Source organism: Castanea sativa, chromosome 12 (assembly GCF_040712315.1).
Source record: "Castanea sativa cultivar Marrone di Chiusa Pesio chromosome 12, ASM4071231v1".
Lineage (NCBI taxonomy): Eukaryota > Viridiplantae > Streptophyta > Magnoliopsida > Fagales > Fagaceae > Castanea > Castanea sativa.
Genome location: NC_134024.1, coordinates 1,405,182 through 1,425,398, shown reverse-complemented (window position 1 = coordinate 1,425,398; position 20,217 = coordinate 1,405,182). Strand labels below are relative to the sequence as shown.

Below are 20,217 nucleotides of genomic sequence, written 5' to 3'. Positions count from 1 at the left end.
AAAAAGATAATATGATGCCACTTCTAATGGTTATTGCCATCTTCAATTGGTGGGCAATTGACCGGAGTAACATGCCTCAGATGTATTACTTGATGTTTAAGTTCGCTTTATATTTGTAGGATGAGAGACTAAACTTGTTAATCTTAATTATTACAGAGAAAAAGAAAAAGAAAAAAAGATAGCATTCTTTATAATATTGCAGATAAAGTACAAAAAATTGAGACAAGGTCACAAGTGGGGAAATGAAGCCTTTATTTATTTATTCAAGGGATTAGTTAATCTTAAATATTACAGCGAAAAAAATAGCATTACTTATAATATGTCAGCAAAAAAAAAAAGGCACAAAAAATTGATTGCCTGCTCTGTGACCAATGCAAGGTAGCCCCTGAGTCTACTCTATCTCTATGTGTTTTATGGGCATGCCCTGAGCTAGGTCTGGTATGGTCTACATTTGATCCCTAGGATTTTTGCCTTACTACTAAGTTTTTGGACTTCAAAGAGCTTAAGTCTTGGATTCTGTAGAAGCACCAAAACCCAGAGATTTTTGCTATGATTGCTTGGTTGATATGGACTCAGCGAAATCAAGTTAGAATGAATAAACCTTGTTGCAATGTTGATCATATAGCTCGGGTTTCCAAATATCGGTTTGAAGAATTTTCCTTAGTTCAACCTTCCAAGTTCCCTAGCCTCGTGTCTTATGGTAGCCCCCACCTCTTGATTTGTTTGAACCTTGTCAATTTGATTGTGTTTCGTGTCAGTTAGGAAAACAATCAGTTTTACCTTTTAATACTAGTAAATCAATGTCCTCTAATATCTTTGACCTAATTCATTCTGATGTTTGGGAGCCTTCCTTTGTTTCTAGTATTGGTAGATCTTAATATTTTGTGGTCTTTGTTGATGATTATTCCTGTTATAGCTAGATTTTTCATATGAAACATCGTTCTGAATTATTGCAAGTATATTCTAATTTTGCAAAAACGGTTGAAACTCAATTTTCCAAACGTATTAATTTTTCGATCTGATAATACTCTTGAACACACTCAATATGCTTTCCAAGCTATTTTGCATTCCAAGCTATTTTGCATTCCTATGGCATTATTCATCAACTAACTTGTCTAGGTACCTCTCAGCAAAATGGTAGAGCCGAATGAAAATTTCGTCATATTCTTGACACTGTTTGTGCACTCCTTGTCTCTGCCAAAGTTTCTGCTCCTTTTTCGGGCGAAACTACTCTTCGTGCTATTCATGCTATTAATCGCATTCCCAGTCCTGTCGTCTAAAATCAAACTCCATATGAGCGTCTTTTTGGGTCACCTCCAAACTATCATCACGTTTGCTCATTTGATTCTGCCTGTTTTGTTCTTCTTCAGCCACATGAGTATAACAAACTTGAGCCTTGGTCTAGATTTTGTTGTTTTCTTGACTATGACGAAGCTCAAAAGGGGTATCAGTGTTATGATCCTGTCTTTTATCGTCTTCGTATCTCCCGTAATGTTGTCTTTTGGGAACATCGCTCCTTTGTTGAGCTCTCTTACTTTCGTGCCTCTCTATCTACCTCCTCAGTCTTAAATCTTTTTCCAGATGAGCTATATATTCTTTTTATAATTACTCCTAATCCTCCTATAGACTTCTCTGTCCAACCATCAAATATTTTTGATGCCTCTCCTAGATCATCCTCTAATGAACAGGTCGAAGCTGAGCTGCCAAACCTTGAACTTGGGTCCCCTACTCTTGCTCCACCTGAAAATCTTGCATAAGACATTTCACCTCGTCACTCAACTTGGGTAAGATCTATTTCTGCACATTTACTTGACTATCATTGTTACACTGCCCCTGCTACACTGCATGAGCCTCACACCTATCGTAAGGCCTCCATTGACCTTTTATTGGCAGACTGCAATGAAAGAGGAACTTCATGCATTATCCAAAAACCATACTTGAGATTTGGTGACTTTCCCCCTTACGAAATCTGTAATTGGTTGTAAGTAGATCTATAAGATCAAGACTCGCTCTGATGGATCCATTGAGCGATATAAAGTTCATCTTGTTGCAATATGTTTTATACAAGAGTATGAGATTGATTATGAAGAGTCCTTTGCTCCAGTTGCTCAAATTTCATCTGTTCATGCCCTCTTAGTTATTGCTGCTACTAGTAAATGAGACATTTTTTCAGATGGATGTCAAAAATGCATTTCTTAATGAGAATTTAAGTGAAGAAATTTATATACAACCTCCTCTTGGTCTTTCTATTGAACCAAACAAGACTTGTCACCTTAGACATGCATTTTATGGCCTTAAACAAACTCCACAAATTTGGTTTGCCAAGTTCACCTCTATCATCTCTCTTTTGGGTAACATTGCCAATCATTATGATTCTGCCTTGTTTTTTTGTCGCACCTACAAAAGTACCATTTTGCTTCTCCTATATGTGGATGATATAATCATAACTGGTGATAACCTTACTGGCATTCAAGAACTCAAGGATTTTCTCAGTCAACAGTTTGAGATGAAAAATCTTGGACATCTTAGCTACTTCTTGGGTCTTGAAATCACTCGTTCCACAGATGGTCTTTAAATTACTCAGGCCAAGTATGCTTCTAAAATTTTGTCTTGAACTAGACTCACTAATAGCCATACTATTGACATTCCAGTTGAACTTAATGCGCATCTGACTCTCTCGGGGGGAAAACCATTGTCTAATCCTTTTCTTTACAGATGATTGGTTGGCAGCTTAGTTTATCTCACTGTCACTCGTCCAGAAATTTTCTATATTGTTCACTAGGTGAGCCAGTATTTGTTTGCTCTACAATTGACTCACTATGCTGCTGTTCTGCGCATTCTTCGATACCTGAAGGGTACTATCTTCCATGACCTTTTCTACACTGCTTAGTCTCCTCTTGTTCTCTGTGCATTCTCTGATGTTGATTGGGTAGGAGATCTCATTGATCACAGGTCTACTACTGGTTATTGCTTTTTTCTTGGTTCTTCTCTGATTTCCTGGTTAAGCAAGAAACAAACCCTTGTGGCTGGCTCTAGTACTGAAGCAAAATATTGTGTCGTTGCCGATACCACATATGAACTCCTTTAGCTACAGTGGCTTCTTAAGGACTTAAATGTGTCCACATCCTCTGCTACTCCTCTTTATTGTAACAACTAGAGTGCCATTCATATTGCTCACAATGATGTTTTCTATAAACGGACTAAACACATCAAAATCGATTATCATTTTATCCATTATCATCTTGTCCATGGTGCTCTCAAGTTATTTTCAGTTTCCTCTAAAGATCAACTTATAGATATCTTCACCAAGTCACATCTTAAGGGATGCCTTCGTGCTTTGGTTGGCAACCTCAAGTTGGTCTCATACCCACCTTGAGTTTGAGGGGTGTTGTTAATGTGTAATAGGTTGTAGACTTTAGGTCTACATTGTTTACTTGTATAACACATATACTTGTACTACACTCTCTGCCTCCTATGTAAAAGCACTCATGTATATTTTATAAATGATTCAAGAAATATAATACATTCATTCAGTATTTCTAGCAGTCTACATCTAATGCCTAGGATTTCGGCCTTACTACTAAGTTTTTGGACTTCAAAGAGCTTAAGTCTTGGATTTCGTAGAAGCACCAAAACCCAGAGATTTTTGCTATGATTGCTTGGTCAATTTGGACACAGTGAAATCAAGTTAGAATGAATAAACCTTGTTGCAATGTTGATCATATAGCTCAGGTTGCCAAATATCGGTTTGAAGAATTTTCCTCAATTCAACCTTCCAAGCAACCCCAAGTTCCCAAGCCTCATGTCATATGGCAGCCCCCACCTCTAGATTTGTTTAAAATTAATCTTAATGGAGTACTTTTCTACCATGAGAATAAATCTGGGATTGGAGTAGTTATTTGCAACAACCAAGGCCTCGTAATTGCTTCTTTATCTCAACAATTCCTCCAAGCTTTCTAGGTTGAGGAGATTGAAGCTCTAGCTACTGTTTGAGAACTTGAGCTTATTGGTTATGATATAGGTATTGTTCGAGTTGTGTTGGAAGGAGATTCAATCCTCATCATGAAGGTTTTGAAGGAGGGTGGACAGTCTCTAACCTCTTTTGCTCCTTTCATTGAAGATGCCAATCTCTTTTTTAAATCTTTTACTCAATTATTTTACTCTCATATTACTAGGGAAGGTATTAACCTTGCTCATAGTCTAGCTAGATATTCGATCAATGTCCCAGAGTGTATTGTGCGGGTGAAGGATGTTCCACCATAAATCTAGTTTATACTTCAGGTTAATATAGCTGATTTTCCTTAATAAAAGTGTTCGGCCTTTATTCTATGAAAAAATGTCACAAATGGGGAAATGAAGCCTTTTTTTGGGGGGGGGGGGGGGGAATGGGGGCGGTCTAATTGAACAAAATAGTATTTGAAAGATCCAATTTTTAATACAAAGATTTTTTTCTCTTTCTTTCTAATAGTTGTTCCCCCAATTGTTTTCCCTCTTTTCTTGTAATAGAAATTAAATAGTATACATTTTCTGATAGTCTGCCACAAATGTTGTTATAAAGAAAATACGACGAATAAATTAAAGTATGTTTATTAATGAAAAATGTATTAGGTGAAAAAAAATTGAATTTTTTTAATGAATTATATTTGCAAAATGGTGTTACAAATTTGTTAAAATATCAGGTAAAACTTCTTTTTATTTTTTATTAATTGACTAAGGACACTTACACATGCAATAATTTTCACAACAATTGAATTAATAAGATTTTATTGATTTTCATTTGGATTCACCATTGACATTACTTTATCATTTACCATTAACAACTTATCACATCAATAATTGTAAAATTTTTTGTAGGGTTAGAGTTATTGTTTTTGATATGTTAGCTCATGCAGACAACATGTTTCGTGTACCCAATGCATGATAGTTGAAATAGTGAAATAATAGTTTCTATTTCTTTTTTTCTTTTTTTAAATTCAATAGTAACACTGGAAGAAGAAAGATTTTGAATCTTAAATGTTTTCATTGAAAACACAAAGAAGTATTAGTTAAAGTACAAAACTCTTGTCAATTTTCTCATCATTTGATAGTAATATAGTGATAGCACTTTTTACTAAAAATGTTACTTTCAATTATTAATAAGAGTAAACGTTATGTTTCATCCTCCTTGAAATGGAATAATAATATTCTCCATTTGTTATAAAATTGATAGGAGTGGACTATTGGAGAAATATTCTCAAAATTTTTAGAAAATGTTGCAAATTTGGCTAATATTCCTACTTGATTCCCTTAAATACTTAAAAAGTTCTTTTTTTTTTAGGGGAAATAATACTTAGAAAGTTAGAAATACAACATCTACATCAATATTCACAAAATGTATGTCCGTATTTTAACATGTAAGAATGAATGTAAAAATACGCTGTAAGAATATAAAAGCCTTAAATGTTAAGTCCATTGGCATGAAGTGTTGATTTGTAATGTACAAATCCAAATTTGAGTGGCCAGAAGGTTGGCCTTAACGTTAAAAAATATATACATCTTTGACACCACTCATGAATTATCCGTACGTACCACTACCATATCATTTGTCGACTTTAAAAACAATTTAACAAAAGAAAAAAAAAGAATATTGAAGTAGAAATTGTATATTAATATAGTGCTTCACAATTTATTTAACAGCTTTTGTTACAATTTGACACCAACCCATTACTTTATCTCCGTAGTTCATAATCTATTACTATAAATTTTCTCATATTAACATGGATGGTTTTGTTACCTTATCTTTTATTTATATTTATATATATATATATATATATATGTTTTTTATATTTGAAAATTTAGGATTTATAAAAAAGTAAAATAAAATTTTACATATGTAAATAGGAATTTAATGAGTGGATCCCACCATGAATGTGAGAGGAGAGAACATCATTCTCTGTACTCCGGGAATACCCAATAATTACTCAGTTTTTTACTTAAAACTCAATACATTTTACCACACATAATAACATTTCAACAAACTCACAATTAAGTTGGATTTTCAAATGGCTATTAGAATTGATTGAGTACGATTGTGCCTTCTTTAATATGTGATATGATAATGCGGCATGTTGGGATTGAAGGGGTAAAACTTAGATTTTAAACCACGTCCTTATTGAATTTAATTTCTTACTATATACATACATACACACACACACATATATACATATATATATATATATATATATATATATATATATATATATATATATATATATATTCAACATGACTGCTATGAATAAACACTTTGTCAAGAGTTTTGTAACATAATTTGTTGGACTTCTTGATAATTTTAAGACATTCATGATTCAAATTTCCTCTACTCAATTATCATTTTATTATTATAAAAAAAAAAAAAAACTAAGTGCCCATTTGGGATGCACTTAGCCAACTTATTTATTATTTTTTATACTATTTGCAGGCCTCACCTAAGTCACCTACTTATTTTATTTAACCTTTACATTTTATTTACAATATTTTCACAAAAAACTAAATAAACTATTTTCAAACGGACATTAAATAATACTTTAAAAATCATGAGTTGACACAACGTACTCAGGCTCAACTAATCAAAACTGTGTTTTTTTTTTGGTTTGGTTAAAGGGATAATATATTAAAAAAAACTAACCAACAATAGAAATTAGTCTATTACAAGATGTTGTTGCTCTATCAAGAGCCAACAAATTCACCACCACAGTCGGTGGGATAACAAAAGAAACATACATAGCAGAAAACTTAGCTCCTAATTTTGCTAGTGCATTAGCACATTGATTGGCCTCTCTGAACACATGCTCAATCAGAGTCCTGGGAAAGGTCAACAGGTTCCTACAGTCAGATAACAGTGGTTCCAAAGCAAGGTTAGCAGCAAAATTTCTCAACAGATGCTTTACAAGGGTTTGATCTACTGCCTAGACCAATAGCAAAAAATTTTGCCCCTTTCTTCACACAAGAACCAACCAGATTTGGCTCCACTACACCTGTTCTGAAAATAAAAGCATTTCTTTGCAGCCATAGATGCCAAATTGCCATAGGGAAAAGGACTGCCCAAGGTATACCCAAGTGATTGGAAGGAAACATATTAACAACATTGGCCTTAAGCTAATCTAGAATATAATATGTTAAATATTCTTCCAAAGTGTTTCCACATAAAATAATTAAATTAATTATATAGATAGCCAATTGCAGTATGGTAGCATTCAAATTATGAAGTCTTAAATTTTTAATTTTGGATTCCAAATGGTATAAAAGATATTTTATTTGGGTTTGCAGAGTGTTCACCAACCACAAATTTTCTCATATAATAATAATAATAATAATAATAATAATTGTGGGGGAGATAGATCCAAGAGTACATATTTATATGCATATTGAGCCGGATGCCCGATCCGAGAACATTAAGCAGTCCGAGGATGGGTAAACATCTTACTAAGGGTCCGTGTTAGTTTATAAAGAAGCAAAGTCTGATCGTAATCATCTGAGAAGTTGGTCCGAGGAGGAATATCTCCTTGAATCAGCTAAGCAGAGGTTGGAATGTGTTATCTGCCATCCAGAGGCAACGTCCCATGAGACTCTATTGATAAGGATGTGCATCACAAGGGTATAGGACAAAGGAAAATCATGAAATATCTAAACGAAAAGCTGCTGCCACTGCATTGAATGCTCTGCAGCTAACTCTCTGGCCGCATTAATAAGGAAGTGATGTCTGTGTAGCAGTGTTCAGCCTTACAGCTATTTTCAAAAGGCTTCAGAAAGGTGCTGATAGGACAAGTATACTGCCCGGCAATTTGATCCATACGTGGAGGGTAGAAAGAGGGGGAAGGGAAGTATAAAAGGAGGAGAAAAACCCTTGGATAGGAAGGGAGAGGAAAAAGGAGAGGAAACACAATAGACTGAATATTTGTAATCTGTCTTTAAGAATGAAGGAATATAAAATCCAGCTCCTCGGCTTGAGTTCGAGGACAATTTTTCATCATGCAAATTAGTCTATCATTATCGTTTTGTGATCTTGACCACTACCATTGTTATCTAAGCTCATAAGAAACTAGATTTCGAACCCACTCTCTACAAATTTATTGTATTGGGCTTTTTGGCCTATACCCTTCCTATTATTGGGCTTAAGTGCAAATTATGACTTTACAATAATAATAATAATAACAACAACTAGTTGCTAACTTGTGCTATGCACGAGAACATACATATTTGTAAGATCAACGAAAATAATTTTATAAAATCTTAAATTGATTAAGAAACTACACCATTGCATGATTTACTTTTATATGACTTCAATTTGTGTTATAATTTGATGAAGAAGTCATTTCTTGAACGTGCAATGACTTACAAAAAAATTTATCAGAAAATTTCAAATACTGCAAAAAAATAACTCAAAAATTTAGATATTAAAACTTCTAAAAGACCAAAAAATATTAAAGATCAAATGATTCACTGCTTAAAAATTATTGAAACAAAACAAAATATATATGACTAAACAATAGAGAAATATAAAAGAAAGATGAGTTACATTCAAAAGAATAATCTCAATTATTGCAAATTTTTTTATCTTATAAAAAATAGTTAAAAAGAGTTTGGTGGTTTATATACGAAAATTACTTTTCAAAGAATTTGCAGTAAAATTGTTCTATTATCCAAAGAAGTAAAACTTTATTAATAGTTGATGATTTTTATATTTATCCAAATAAAGTCACGTTTAGGATAATCTTAATATAGGTATTCAATTTTTTTTTATCAACGTTTGAGTTTGAGTTTAAGTTAGATTTGTTAGAGAGATAGAGTTTCACTCTTTATTAAGTTTGAATTAAACAAAATTAATTTTGTTTAAAAATAATAATAATGATGAGTTTGAGTTAAAGTTGGACTTGTTAGAGAGATAGAGTTTTGCTCCTTCTTAAGTTTGGACTAAACAAAAATAATTTTTTTTTTTTAAATGATGAGTTTGAGTTTAAGTTGAACTTGTTAGAGAGATTAATTTTCACTCCTTGTTAAGTTGGACTAAACAAAAATAATTTTATTTAGATAAAATAATAATTATATTTAAATATTGTGCTGACGTGAAAAATTGTGGGAATTTTGGAGGCTTCAATAATAATAATAATAATAATACTTCTAACAATTGGTTTTTTTGGATTATAATTTGATAGTTTGGAGGATGAGAAATTTGAATTCTAGATGTCTTTATTGGAAAAAATAAGAGATACTAGTTGAGTTATAAGGTTTTTAACCTACTTCTAACAATCTTTAGATGATATACATGCCTACTAGTAAGAGATACTAGTTGAATTATAAGGTTTTTAACTTACTTCTAATAATAATAGTACATGCACAAAGTACTTGGGGGTCTAGAAGGGAAATGGTTTGAACTGCAGGGTTAACAGTATGTTGTAATTATCTCTAAAAAAAGAAAAATAGTACATAGTATCAACAAAATGTAATAATGAGTTACATCTCAATAAGAAACAAATATTAAAAAGTAGAGAAAGTATCTAATCCATCTTATCAAGAAGTTAAAGCAATAGTTACCAAAGAGTGCTAGCGAAGAAAATTTGCTGAGATTTTGTTTAATTTGTGCATGATGCAAACACAAATAATTGTGACACCTTATTCCGCTATGAGCCACTAGTTGAAATCCTTCCTTCTTCCTCTCATTCGGAGTAAAACATATATTAACTTTCCCCCTAATTTTAGAAATAGGGTTTTCAGTGGTACTTTACTTTTTTCATGAAACATAACTAATCAAAGTTCTTGCGTAACACTTTAGAATCATTGCTAATATTCCTCAAATGAGGTTGCTTTTTCTTCATTCTTGAAATATTCAAAATCAAATATGCCAATCTAATTTTTTTTTTTCTAATTTATAATGTGAATTCATGGATTAAACAACTGCCATAATCAATGTATTGAAAGATAATGTGTTGATGGCTACCTGTCGAAATAACATGTGAGTAATTGAGTAATTCGTGGCTTACCAAAAAAACTACTATCTTAGAAGCTATTGAGTAATTAACTTCAACACCCCGGGCCCCCACCCTCCATAAAGAAAAAGGAGGGGGGGGGGGGGGTGGGGGGAAGTGTTGTTATTCATTGGTTACCCCCTCCCCTTTGTACGCCCTATATATATATATATATATATATATATATATATATTTATATATATATATATATATATATATATATATATATATATATATAAGTTTTTACTGGTAAATTATACCTTTTCCAAATACAAGAGCCAACAAATAATAAAAACAATTAAATACTTATTTTCCCATAAAAAATAAGTTGTCTATTTTTAAGTAGGTGAGAAAGTCATTATTTCAAGTGGGTAGGCTTGGGAATTGGAAAAGGAGTAAAGAAACCTTCTTGAAAGGTAGTTTTTTGTTTACAATTACCTAAAATATTGAATTTATAAAAAACAAATCATAAATAATTGTTTTTTAATACTAATCATAATAAACTCAGCCCTTTATTTGAATTTTTTATATAAAAAATATTAAATTTACTATATAAAAATATTTTTAATAATTTTTTAATCACCGCACCGTGTCGCACCCGTACTATACTTTTTCAAAAATTGTCGAGTCTCGCACTCGTACCCATACCCACACCTAAATCCGGAAACACACTCATGCTTCATAGCTTTTGCTTATCTCATTGAAGATGTCAATCTCTTTTCTACATCTTTTAATCAATTACTTTACCCTCGTACCAGTAAGGAAGGTAATAACATTACTCATGGTCTAGCTAGATATTCGATCAATGTCCCAAAGTGTATTGTGCGGAAAGAAAATGTTTCACCACAAGTCTATTATGTACTTTAGGCTAATATAACTAGTTTTTCTTAATAAAATTGTTCAATCATTCTTCTATGAAAAAAAAGGTCACAAATGGGGAAATGTAGCCTTTTTTTCTTCTTCGGGAAATGGGTGCAATCCAGTGGAGTTAATTTCGTACCGTACCGGCAGGTGAACCGGTACAAAAATACCCATGATTCGTACAGCTTAAAATACCGGTCCTTACCGTACTATACTGAACGTACCGCCGAATATTAGACATCTCAGCCGAAAAATGGAAATCGAGCGATACTAAAAACTTGAAGAAAATGGAAAAGGTTAGTAGCAGAAAGCTCACTGTACCGGCCTCACTGGTTGTTTTCCCATGTTGTCGGCCATTCCCCTAGCCTTTCTCCTTCTATTTTATCCAGCCGCTTCTTCTTCTTTTTCTTCTTCTTCTTTAGTTTTGACCGAGACTGAACTCTTTTCTTGTACCTTTTGTTTTAGCCGTGTGTGTGTGTGTGTGTGTGTGGCTCTTGTTTAATTGTTTTGTGTGAGTTCTGACACACCCACATGAACTCTAATGAGTTCAAATTTCAAATATGCTTTGACTTTTAGGCTGGCTGCCACTTACATTTGGTAAGCAATTTTATGTTTTTTTTAATAATTAATATCATCTTTTTATCTTTTTTATTATTATTGTAATCTAGTATGTCAGCTTACATTAATCATGTTAAAAGTAAGCAATTAATTTAGAGAAATATGCTATTATAAATTTAAGGATTCTTATATAGATTTATAAATAATTCTAAATAAATAATCAAGTGTGTCTATATATATATATATATAAAATAATAGTGAAAAACCCGAAACGGTACACCAGTATTGACCGGTACCCGAAATATATTGTACCACTGGCCAAACTGATACAGCTTCCGGTACGGTATTGACTTCCTTGGTGCAGTCTAGTTGAACAAAATAGTATTTGAAAGATCCAATTTTAAATATAATGATTTATTTCTCTTTCTTTCTAATTGTTTTCCCTCTTTTCTTATAATAGAAATTAAATAGTATAAATTTTCTGTTACTCTACCACAAATCGGTACATCCTTCGATACGGTATTGACTTCCTTGGTGCAGTCTAGTTGAACAAAATAGTATTTGAAAGATTCAATTTTAAATACAAAGATTTATTTCTCTTTCTCTCTAATAGTTCTTCCCCCAATTGTTTTCCCTCTTTTCTTATAAAAGAAATTAAATAGTATAAATTTTTTGTAACTCTACCACAAATATTGTTATAAAGACAATATGGCGAATAAATTAAAGTATGTTTATTAATGAATAATGTATTAGGTAAAAAAAATTTTATTTTTTTTGTTACGAATTATATTTGCAAAATGGTGTTACAATTTTGTTAAAATATCAGGTAAAACTTCTTTTTATTTTTTATTAATTGACTAACGACACATACACATGCAATAATTTTCACAACAATTGAGTTAAAAAGATTTTATTGATTCTCATTTGAGTTCACCTTTAATATTATTTTATCATTTACCATTAACAACTTATCACATCAATAATTGTTAAATATTTGGTAAAAAATTTTGTACGGTTAGAATTATTTTTTTAAATATTTTAACTCAAATAGATAACATGTTTCATATGCCCAATGCATGACAGTTGAAATAGTGAAATAACATAGTTTCTATTTCATTTAAAAAATAATAATTTAAAGTAACACGGGAGAGAAGAGATTTTCAACCTTAAATTTTATATAAAAATATTAAAAATTATTAAGAATGATTGCTTACAATGGCACCAGTATACATTTTATAGTTTGTTACAAATTTGCCACTAAGGAAATAATCAACAAATGGCCCAAGAATAAGGAGAGACGCAGCTTGAATTGGAGCTGTCTTGCTCAACAATTCAAAAGATCCAATTGAGTACTTCTTCTGCAGGGAACCTATTGTCTGTTCCACAAAGAAACAAAATCAGAGATAGCAAATTATAATTTATTTTCCACAAAAAGTATGAATATATGTAGTAAACTATATATGTGCTTCCAAAAATAAAAAATAAAAGAAATCAACAAAAAGAAATCATTATAATGGATTCCTTAACTTCGTGCTCTGACAGAACAAATGATACAAATCCTACGATATTGCAACCAGAAATGGGGGCATCACTCGTGTCCCCAGTATAATAAAGTTTGGTTTCATACTAGATTATGTTGAATTACAGATTGATCATTTTCAATATCAGAGGATATGGCATGGTTCTAACAACTCAAAATGTTTCCACTAGAACTATTAAAAAATTTCTGTTTCCAAGTCCTAATTTATTTTTTTGGGTTGGAAATGTCAATACCTAATAAATATACATGTTGCAGTTGAAATTTTAAAAGTATAGTTAGTCCAATAAATTTCTTTATGTTCCTGCCCATCTAAAATTGTGGGAAACACCTATAAAACTACTAGCTGATGAAAACTGACCAACATCTTCATTTCCTAGATTAAAGATTTAACTTATATGGGAAGAAACCCATACTAAATGGTCTATAACCTTAATTGAAGATCATTCAGTCTGAACCATAACCTAGTTCATATTTAAGTCCAACAACAATTTTTTGTTAGTTACACAAGCACCTAGTGGGCCTTAAAAGAGGAATCTCACTTAAAGTCTCTCAAGAAGCCCCCCATTAGACCATCATGGCATATCTCAATAATTTTAAAAACGCATATGTATCTATACACAGCTTCTGCTTTAGATTCCATACTTAATGCCTGAACCATCGATTTTTAAACATAAGTAGTTGCCAGGCCATACTAAATTATCTACCCCTAGGCCCTGGTATGTAACATCTGTCAAAATGGCTAAGCAATGCTGAAGTATCACCAATGCAGCAAAAAGATAGGCTCTCAGCCAGTCATGTAGATGCACTGCTTGGAGACATATGTCAAGGACGATGATCATATCACAAATCTTACATTTCCAGGCGTGTACCCAGAGTTATGTACTTCTTGCACGACAGAATGTACTCCTATGACCAATTTGTCATGTCTAGGGAGTCTAATTATTATAGTTCAGAGATTGAGTACACAGATCCAAAGTTTCTAACAATCAACTAAATAAATTGATTATGAATTATCTAATCAAGATGCGGAATGAACAAGAAAAACTTGAAGGAAAATGAGACAGCAGAAGAGAACAGATTTAACAATACTACAGAAACAACAAGAACTGCATGTAAAAGTTCGTGTCCCCATCGGCATTGGAAGAACTTTCAAGAGCTAATGCAAAAATGAGAAATGAATCACAGAAATACTCACAATTAGCTGCAAAGATTTAATATTCAACATAAAATTTCCTCATTGTCATTATAAAGAAAATATGGCGAATAAATTAAAGTATGTTTATTAATGAATAATGTATTAGGTTAAAAAATTTTGATTTTTTTTTTGTTAAAAATTATATTTGCAAAATGGTGTTACAATTTTGTTAAAATATTAGGTAAAACTTCTTTTTATTTTTTATTAATTGACTAACGACACATACACATGCAATAATTTTCACAACAATTGAGTTAAAAAGATTTTATTGATTCTCATTTGAGTTCACCATTAATATTATTTTATCATTTACCATTAACAACTTATCATATCAATAATTGTGAAATATTTGGTAAAATTTTTTGTAGGGTTAGAATTATTTTTTTAAGTATTTTAACTCATATAGATAACATGTTTGATGTGCCCAATGCATGTCAGTTGAAATAGTGAAATAACATAGTTTCTATTTCATTTAAAAAAAGATAATTTAAAGTAACACTAAAGAAAAGAGATTTTAACCCTTAAACGTTTTTATTGAAAATACCAAGATTCTTGGCAATTTTCTTATCATAGCACTTTTTAGTAAAAATGGTACTTTCAATTATTAATAAGGATAAATGTTATGTTTTATCTTCCTCGAAATGGAGATGATTATTCTCCACCTGTTGTGGAATTGATAGAAGTTGACTATTGAAGAAATATTCTCAAAAATTTCAAAAAATGTTGCATATTTGGCAAATACCCCTATTTTTTTTTTTTTTGAAAGAGTTTCAATTTATAACTCTTTATTATCATACCAAGACATCAATCAGTTTTTGATATAAATGAAAATAGAACCTAAATCTCTTATACAACCATTAGAGGCTTTACCAAATATTCCTACTTGATTCCCTTAAATACTTAGAAAGTTTCTTTAGGGGAAACAATAGTAAGAAAGTTAGAAATACAACATTTACATCAATATTCACAAAATGTATGTCCGTATCTTAACATATAAGAATAAATGTTACGTAAGAACTATAAAACACGGGTGCGTTTTAGGACACGAGTGCGTTTTAAGACACGAGTGCGTTTTGAGACTCGTGTGTGGTTGCGAGTGTGGGTGCGGGACTCGGCAATTTTTGAAAAAGGTAGGTGCGGGTGCGGCGGGACTCGGCAATTAAAAAATTATTAAAAATATTTTTATTTATATTTTCTATATATTTTTACAATTAAAATATTCTTAAAAAACATATTACTATGCCTTGATTTACAAAACAAAGAAAGAAGAAGGCAAGAAACACAAAACAAAACACAAAACCAAGAAGAAAACACAAAAAGAAATAACAAATATTCAAAATAAATTGAGGAATGACAGATTTAGGGTGTTTGGGCCTCATTCAAAGCCGATTTCGGCTGTTCCGGCGATATTCAAGGCCGATTTCAATCTGTTTCGGCCGTTTCGGTCGCCAGCTGATACGACCCGATACGGCCCGATTCTGGCCAAATTTGCCCGGTTCGGCGCGAATCGGTGCAAATCGAAGCTGAATCGGCCCAAATCAAGCCGAGTCGGTGCGAATCCGTGAACAAAAAAAAAAAAAAACTCAAACGCTGCATTGACGCGCGGGCAACCGCGTCGGACGCCGCATCCCGACTCGGGTGCGGCATCCTCCCAGCCGCAACTGTGCTTTCTAGCGTAAGAATATAAAAGCTTAAATGTTAAGTCAATCTACAAGAAATGTTGATTTGTATTGTACAAATCCAAATTTGAGTGGCCAGAAGGTTGGCCTTGCGTTAAAAAATAAATTCATCCTTGACACCACTCATGAATTATCCGTAACATCTCATTTCTCGACTTTAAAAACAATTTAACAAAAGAAAGAAAAGAAATTGAAGTAGAAATTGTAGATTAGTACAGTACTACACAATTTATTTAACAGCTTTTGTTACCATTTGACACCAACCCATTACTTTATCTCCGCAGTTCATAATCTATTATTTTCTCATATTAAGTATTAACATGGATGGTATTGTTACCTTATCTTTTTTTTATATATATATATTTTTTACATTTGGAAAATTAGGATATATAAAAAAGTAAAATAAAATTTTACATATGGAAATAGGAAGCCAAGAAAAGTTCATCATCAGTAGGCGAAGGCATGAGAAAACTCGTCAAGTCTTGAGGTTGAGAGAGATCGACTGAGTCGAACCTCAATGGACTGAATAGCGGGGGAGCTTCATCTGTTGCATTATTCACTTGCTGAAAAGAAGAACTTGTTGTACACATATCGAAATCGAAATCGAAATCAAAGCCGCACCAAAAGTCATCCTCCTCCGAACTGGAAGCGGAAGCGGAAGCGGAAGCTGCTGAGGGATTATTCTCAGAAAGCGGAAGAGCGGCTTTGGCGGCGGCGGATTGAATGTCTCTTCTGGAAGAAGATTCCGGGCGAGGCAATGAGTGAGCCATGTCCGGAAAGTTGAGACTGGCCAAGTTGCCTTTCAAAAACAAGGCCGCCGAGTCGTAAGCCCGAGCTGCCATCTCAGCTGAACCGAATGACCCCAACCATATACGAGTCTTTTGACCCGGAAGTCGTATCTCAGAGACATAGCGGCCCCACCGCCTTTTACGAACCCCGCGAAACTGGTTGTCTCGTTGGCGATGGGGTGGAGCTTCTTCTTCTTGTTGTCGTTTTTGGGCAGTTCGCTTCTTATTGGTCTTCGAGTTGGATTCCAAGTGGGTTGGTTTCAATTGATTTTGGTCAGGAGGAGCTTCATGTTGATCTTCTCCCATGGGCATGACAGACATAGATAGTGTGGACTGTCGAGTTGAATGAATCGCTACTGTTTGATAAAATGGCAGGTTAATGAGTGTGCACTAGTGAGAGATAGTGTGGAGATGACAGATATGAGGATTGAGATGACAGATGAGGGTTTAAGTAGGGCTTTGTTTGTTGGGAAAATGGGAAATGAGAAAGGAATTAGCTGGCAAAGTTTGGATGATAGCGAGGGTTTTGGATTTGAATTTGACTTGCTAGACTCCCACAAACTGACGTTACCTTTATCTACATGCTTTTAATGACCATTATGACCTTCACCTTAACTTGTGCCAAGTGCCATTTTCTCTTTCTATTCTTTTTCTTTTTCGTATTTGAAAAGGCTTTAATTTGATGCTTTATTTTAGCTGCGTTTGATTGGGTGTAAAATATTTTTCGAGTGTAAAATAATTTTTAGTAAAAATATTTTCGAGAAAGGAAAATATTTTTAGGTGTTTGGTGACATTTTAAAAAATACTTTGGAAAATATTTTCAGGTTTTTAGTAACATTCTGAAAATGCAAATTTTCTACTGATTTTTCACATTTTCTCAGCCATTTTCTCACATTTCAAATAAATTTTATAATAGAAAATTACAATCCATCAACTTTTAAACAAACAAAAATCAAAACAACACCATAGGCAAATCATTCCATCAAACTGAGAGAGGGAGGTGAGACAGGGAGGAGGAAGAGAGAGATCGGTGGGTCACTGATCTCGCCGGCGTGATCACGTGCGTTGATCTCGCCCAGTGCGAGCTCGACGGCGTGATCTCGAGCCTCGATCTCGCTCGGCGGGAGCTCGACGGCGCGAGATCGCGCGTCGATCTTGCCCTGCGCGAGCTCGACGGCGCGAGCTCAACGACGGGGCTTTGAGTTGAAGACAACGATCTTGGCTTCACCGGCGTGATCTGATCGATTCGGCGATCTCTCTCTAGCTCTCCCTCTCTCTTTTCTGGTGTGGGTCGTTGCTCTCTCCCTCTCCTTCTCTGTTTTTCAACGAAAAATTCTATTTGAAGGTAAAATAGAAACGAAAGTGATTTTCAGTTTGGGAAGGGGTATTTTACGGTCAATGGTAAGTAATTTTCAGTTTGACCAAATTTTCAGTTATTGCCAAACACTCACAAATACGTAAAATAATACATGTAAAGAATATTAAAAAAAGAAGGATAATGTGGTAATTTGGAAGGATGAATCCAGAAAAAGGAAGAGATCAGCAAGGCATCATTATATTGATGGGACGCGTTAAAACCAGCTGTAAGTGGGTAAGGTGGCAATATATTGCGAGTTGTGAGAGTGCGTATATGGCATGCAATTGCAAATGCAAATGCCATGCCAATTGAATTGGCAATGTCAATATTGCCTTTATATCATCACACCGTGTTGACTCTTTTTTAACTCATTAGTCCTTTTTTTTTTTTTTTTTTTTGGTTGCCCACAGTATCCTCCTTCAACTAATCACTCGTTCGTGCGAAAGCCTACGAAGGGGTAAAGCGGCGGCGAATTCTTTTCAAAGTGCAGGTAGCAAGACTCGAACTAGGGAGCACACCCAGTCGAGCCCAGTACAAGCACTTTGAGACTGAGAGCTCTACCAACTCAGCCAACCTCCTGGGTTATTAGTCCTTTCTCCTTACTCCGGTCCTTACATTAATATTAAGAAAATATAGAATTGTATGGCCACTCAATCCATCCAAATTAAAGGGGCCTACATGCAAGCTTTTTAATATTTTCTGTTGCAACTTCTTCCCTTCCCTTCCCTTCCCTCCTTCTTTGATGTTTCCTTTGTTTAACACAAAATTTATAAAACATCATCCTATTTCTATTTTCTTTCCCTTTCCTTTTCACCATACCCCTATTTATTATTTAGAGAGGAAAGCCACTTGAAGCATCACCATGGTTGGATTACAATTCAATGATATTAAATTCATCATGAAAAAGATGTCTAAAATTAAAGTGGTTGTATATGAGAATACAACTACTCAGTATTATATTTCACTTTATGTCCATTCACAATTTGTTATGTATTTGTTTAACTTAACTTATAAGATAGTCAAAGTTTAAAATGGTAAAAAATAATCCAATAACAAGTTATAATTGCTACATAACCATTTGTCACTTAGAGAGACATCAAAGTGGTTGGATTGATTTATGTATATATGAATTGCCAAGATAACATTATGCCCCAAGTCATGGGTATGTTAATAATTTAATCCTATTTTACATGGGTGGGTAGCAATCGCAAACAATTGATTATTGAATAAATTGCACACTGAATATGGATTGAACTTGCTCGCCAACCAATCATTCTCAATGAGCTATGGGTAAACCGTCATCAAATGGGCCAAGCTATGGGTAAATAGTCACCAAATGGATCATTGGCCGCTGACTGGGCTCATAGAATTTGGGACCAAGCGTTTGCGGTAACAACACCAAGTGAGTTAAGACATAACGGTTTCGCTTGGTTATTGTAGATTCAACCCAAACTCCAAAGGCCTGATATATATACTATGGCCTCTTCAAGTTATGGAGCGTGGTAAAATAAAATAAAAAAAAACCTGAAAGTAAGTTATTTGTGAGAAATTCAACCCTAAGAATTTCTACTTTTACCATTTTAAACCATAAACTTATAAACTATTACAATCTAATTTAGTCCATATCTGTCAAAGGCCTTGTAACTACATTGACACATTCTCATACACAAAGTGCTTAGAGAATTGGAGGGAAAGAGTTCGAGCTGCAGGGTTAATTAGCAGCATATTGTAATTATCTCTAAAAAAAAACTTTTCCACTATAGATGGAGAAATACATTCTCTCAGAGAGAGAGAGAGAGAGAGAGATGTACAACCTCATTCCATCAAAACATGTAACATGTTACATTAAGTTAAATAAAATTTTGAGCCAAAAAATGACAAAAAAAAAACCTACAAAAAGAATAAATTTAAGATCCAGTTAGTCTGAAGTATATTGATAGTCCGAAGTGAACCAAAACAGACCAAATAGACCGAATGGACCAAAGTGACCAAATTAGACTGAATGGACCTAAGTTGACCAGATTGGATTGAATGAACTTAAGTGAACCAAAATGGACTAAATAGACCTAATTGGACTAAATTAAACCGAAATGGATTGCAGTTGTTGCTATGCTTCAATTTTTAGGCATTATATAATTTTGTAAGACTTATATGTAGTAAAATTTCAACTAATTATAGTATCACTAAAAAATAATTAGGAATTTTTTTATTATGTTGTTGATGTGAAACTAACCAATC

The 20,217-nt window shown here is 33.3% G+C and overlaps 1 protein-coding gene across 1 annotated transcript; it reads right to left on the bottom strand.

The window, feature by feature from the left end:
• Window positions 1-16,142: 16,142 nt before the first annotated feature.
• LOC142620258 (uncharacterized) lies at window positions 16,143-17,038 on the bottom strand. The gene has a single exon (XM_075793656.1). It carries the CDS (start codon window positions 16,941-16,943, stop codon window positions 16,245-16,247), a length of 699 nt encoding a protein of 232 aa, XP_075649771.1. The 5' UTR covers window positions 16,944-17,038; the 3' UTR covers window positions 16,143-16,244.
• Between the last annotated feature and the right edge of the window lie 3,179 nt (window positions 17,039-20,217).